Source organism: Felis catus, chromosome D2, assembly GCF_018350175.1.
Source record: "Felis catus isolate Fca126 chromosome D2, F.catus_Fca126_mat1.0, whole genome shotgun sequence".
Classification (NCBI taxonomy): Eukaryota; Metazoa; Chordata; class Mammalia; order Carnivora; family Felidae; genus Felis; species Felis catus.
The window spans coordinates 56,405,945-56,410,684 of NC_058378.1; the positions used below are offsets into that span (position 1 = coordinate 56,405,945).

Here is a 4,740-nt window from a genome sequence, read left to right on the forward strand (position 1 = left end):
GGAAGAAACAGGCTGGCTTTGCCTGTGCCCTCCCATTCTTCACACACACACAAATCCAGATGAAAATCACCCCACCTCCACCGCTCTCCAGACACATCAAGTCTCTTGGCCTCTGCCCTCCCGCCTAGAGAGCATTTCTGGAATATGTTCTTATTCCACAGAGGGAATGGAAGCCCATCTAGCAGGTTTTAAAAATCTGGACTTAATTTGCTGATTTCAGTTAACATCAACCCAGAAACAATGAAGTCCTGCAGCTCTACCAGTATTCTACGCTGAGCAGAGATGGCTCCAACCCGTTGCCCAGGACCCCCCAAGTACACTCACCCTTCATTATTAAGATATCCCCTATGTGTTTTTCTTTCCCCCACCTTCCACCAAAAAGCCAAACATGCTCCAAAACAAAAACCAAATTTATTCAGCAGACATTTTAATTAAGAAATCCTATAAATCAGGACCACCACAATTTCAGACACTCCGGTGCGAAGTGTACGTCAATAGCTACATCTGGAGGATGAACGAGCCATTGAAACTGTTTTTAAAATTTGTTTAGCTACCTTAAAGTTTGGGGGTGGCACTTTCCTTAAAGTGCCGTCAAGTTTCACAAGGGTAAAGCCGGCGGGTTCTCCTCTCGGAGAGTCACATTTTAAACACGGTATCAGTCACTCACAACAAGAGCTGGTGACAGAAGAAGGCTGTGAGGGATGAGGACCCACAAAGGCTCAGGCCCACGGCCCCACAGATGGCCAGAACATAGCAGAAAAACATCCAGGGTCTCATCCATCCCATGCAGACACCAGAAAGGGTGAAATAACAAAGTCTGGCTGGGAGGACAGGGGAGACTGTTTATGACTTTCTGAGAAAGCTCAAGGCTAGGCCAAGAGTGGCCTCAGGGAAAGAGGAGGAGTTCTGGAAAGAGGAAAGCACAGAAAAAAAACTCTCCCCACAGGTCCCTCTCTGCTTCTGTGTGTCCTCGGGAGACTCCAAAAGGTAGCAAAGCACAGAGAGGGCTCTTCTAGGAGCAAGAGAAAGAAAAGACCCAGGGATGAACTTAGTTCTCCCAGGAACCCCACAGCCTTCTGCCAGAGAGCAAACTGTGACCTTGAACCACAGGTGGCAAGGTCAAGTCAGTTAAAAGTCCACATTCAACTCCAACTCGCGCCACCTTCAAAATTCCTCAGCTCCCTCTAACCCCCTAACTGGAGTTCACATCTCCCACCTCCACCAAACACCAGTTGGGTGGGGAAAAGGGGGTGATGGCAACCCACCCACCACCAAGCTTTTACATTCTTCTTCCCTCTGGAATTTCTTTGCACAGCAATTGTAGCACCATTTCCACTAAGCTCTTCCACCAGAAAATAAAATGTTTGCGTGTCATTAGTTTTCAAGTATTGTTAATAAAGCCCAGGCGATACCCGCCCCTCAGAACCCTATCTTTAAACAATCGAAGCACATGACGCCCCCAAGGCTTAAGTCAGGTACAAGTCGATGCAAGTAGCTGCCATAGTTCTCCCAGTTTATCCCAGGTCATTGGCCCCGAGGTGGCCGAGAAAACTCTCACGCGGCACCTATGCGCCCTGGCCCGTGCATTTCTCCAGGCTCCTGTTCTCCGACAGCCTCGCTGGGGCCGGTAACTTCTTTCTCGCCTTGAGGGCTCTCCCCACGCGTCTCTCCGCAGCCTGGGCGGTCGCTCCCAGGACCGCAACGGCGGCTTCAGCTCTCGGTCGGTGAGGGTAGGACGCTGTTGGGTCTGCGAAGCGGTGTCCTCTTCCTCCTCCAGGGGCCCCCGGGTCAGTGCAAAGCGCCAGAAGGCTGCAGGGAAACAGGGTCTGGTCCGCTGCGGCCGCCTCCCGGCCCAGCGGCGCCCACTGGGCTCGTGGCTGCAACGGCAGCGACGGCTCGCTGAAGTCTTCGCACGGCCTCCTTGATGAGGTTCCCCGAGAGCACCAGCTGCTGCAGGAGCCGGTGCGGGTCGTCTTCGCGGGCGCGCGTCCCGGTTGGGGGCCATCGTCGCTGCTGCAGGCGGCGGGAGGCGGTGGCGCCCCGCAGCCAACCTCGCCGGCACGGCCCGGGCAGAGCGCTGGGGCCTGCGGCGAGCTCGGCCACGAAGTAGGGCGCAGCCCGGCCCCGCACGCGGCCGCGGTCCCCGAGGGCGCAGCGCAGGGCCCCCGGGGGCGCCGGGCCCACCGCCTCGGCCGGCGCGGGCGGCAGCAGCAGTGGCAGCGCAGGGGGCCGGGCCTTGTCCGCCCGCACGGCCGCCGGGGGCCGCGGGGGCTGCAGCGGCGGCCCCGGGGGCGCGCACGGGGAGGCCGGGCTGTCCTGAGCCGCGTCCAGCTGCAGCGCCTCGCCGATCTGGGCCACCAGCAGGTCCACCTCGCCCGAGCCGCCCAGCGTCACCGACTGCTCCAGCAGGAGGAAGCTGTCCTCCTCCTCCTCCTCCGCCTCCCCCTCCGCTTCCTCGCCGGCTTCCTCTTCCTCCTCCCTCCGACACGGCATGGCCCCCCGCCCGGGCACACGGAGCTCGGCGGCCGGCGCTGGCGGCTCGGCGGCCCGCCGGGCTCGATGGGCCGCGGCGGAGCGGGGAGCGGTGCTGAGGCCGAAGCGGGAGCGGGGGCCGGGGCCGGGGCCGGGGCCGGGGCCGGGGCGGACACGGAAGCGGGAAGCCGCCAGGCACTCGCGCCGCGCGCCTGCAGCCGCGGGAGCCGGAATCCTACCGGCTCGGGTTGATTTGTAAACAATGGGTGACGTCGCCGCCGGGCCCTACCACCGCGCCAGGACGCGAGGGGGGGGAGACATGCGACCAGGGGACGGGTTACTGGTCGTCGCGGGCAGCGCAGGGTCGCGGCCGGAGCTTTCTGGTGTTTGCTCTCGGTACCTACCTAGGAGGGGCTCTGGATCGTTGGGAGAGCTGCGTCCTTTTTCCGTCCGGTAAGCAACACGAGAAAATGAAGACTCGAGGTGGTCTGGGTTGGTTTCTCCCACTCGCGGACACACCCACCCACACACCCCACCCCTCCTCCTCGGACGTTTCCTCGCTCCCCACGTGTCAGCAACGCTTGGGCCCGCCCTGCTCCTCCCCCGCGCACCCGCAGTCACCAGGACCTGGTGTAGTGGGGGAAGGGCGGGTTTCGCCGACAGTCCCGGTTCGCAGAGCTGGAGGTGGGGAAAGGAGGGGGAATTGGGGTGCGGCGGCGACCTTGCAAAGAAGAGCGGGATCGTCTCGGGGTAGGGCCTCTGAGATTTCCTCTCCGTCTTGTCCTCAAGTCCCCAGGGAACTTGGGAGAGAAGGACACGCCACCGCATGGCTAAAGAAAAGTTGATTTTGTTCATTGAAAAAAAATTTTAAAGGTCAAATAGAAATATAGGACGGTGGAAAAAACCTCTCTCGATCATAGGACGCAAACATGTTCACGTTAAAAAAGAATGTTTCCTCTCCAGCCTTTTTCTAGCAAAGTGTATTTTACAAACAGCCACACATACAACGCACGCGCTTTTCCACTTCTCATTACACCATAATGGTGTTCGTGTTATTGCATGCACTTTGAAAACCTATAATGATTACATAAGTTCTCATCAAGTGTTTGTTCCATAAATTATTTAACAATTCCTCTAGCGTTTGCTGTTTACCAAATTTCACCACTGTAAGTGCGTGACTAACATTTCTTTGCGTAAAACTTTTTCCGTATTGATGATTCTTTCCTAAGACCATATTCCCAGGAGTGGAATATTAGGTCAAATTATATTTTAAGGTTTCTGATAAACGTGGCAAACTGCTTTACAAGGGTTGAGTACATTTACTCTCCCATCATTAGTGTTGAGTATTAAAAGTTAAAAAATTTTTTTTTCTGATTTCATAGGTGAGATTGACATCTCCTTTGTGTTTTCTTATCTTTGATTTTTACTTAGGTAGAGCAGTTTTCTAAATGTTTGTTAACCAACTGTACTTCCTTTTTTTGTGAATTGTCTGTTTCCTAGGAAGTTTTTCATCTTGAGCTTTTCTTAGTATTTGCCTGACTCTTCTACATAAGTTTAGTTAACCCTTTTCTTCCACATTTTGCTCTATTTCTTCAGGGTTTTTTGGCCCTTTACAGTCATGTTTTTGTGACTAAAACTTAACGAATTTTAATGCCCCCAAATCTACAAAATCCCTTTCCTTGAGACTTTTAACACAATGCTAAATTTAGTCTTCTTGTCTCCAGCAAGTTATTCAATATCGAGTTCTATTTTCCTTAGTGGGTTTTTTTTTTTTTAATGCCTTGTTTGTTTGTTGTTATTTTCAAATCCATCTGGGATTAATTTTGGTCAGTGGTGTAGGGAGACAATATGAAATGATTTTTTTTCCCCCAGAGGGTTTGCCAGTCAGGGCTATGTATCTTCATTAGGACAGAGGTGTGGGGACAGTGTGAACAAATTGCTCTGTCCTGGTGAACTCCTAGCTGCTGGTTAAGCTGCTGGGTGTGAGGACTGGGTGGGGCTGGGAATATTTTGATCTGTCTGTTGTGTGGAGTTAAAAGAACCCTGCACAGGTTGTACAAAGATCTAGATTGAAGTCTCTCATTCCTGCCACATCCTGGGTGTGTGGCTCCTGGCAAATCAGTTTACAAGTGTTTTCACTTGTAAAATGGAAAAAATAATCCCTGCCCTGCCTCCCTCTGAGGATTGTTTTCAGGATCAAATGAGATAATGGGAACAGGCTTTGTCAGGCATTACACAAATGTAATGTGGGATTAGGTCCAGTGATTT

General features: G+C 53.6%; 1 protein-coding gene across 1 annotated transcript; it reads right to left on the reverse strand.

Annotated features, from left to right (window-relative positions):
* Window positions 1-392: 392 nt before the first annotated feature.
* Window positions 393-2,978, reverse strand: FRAT2 (FRAT regulator of WNT signaling pathway 2). The gene has a single exon (XM_023240799.2). It carries the CDS (start codon window positions 2,491-2,493, stop codon window positions 1,789-1,791), a length of 705 nt encoding a protein of 234 aa, XP_023096567.1. The 5' UTR covers window positions 2,494-2,978; the 3' UTR covers window positions 393-1,788.
* Between the last annotated feature and the right edge of the window lie 1,762 nt (window positions 2,979-4,740).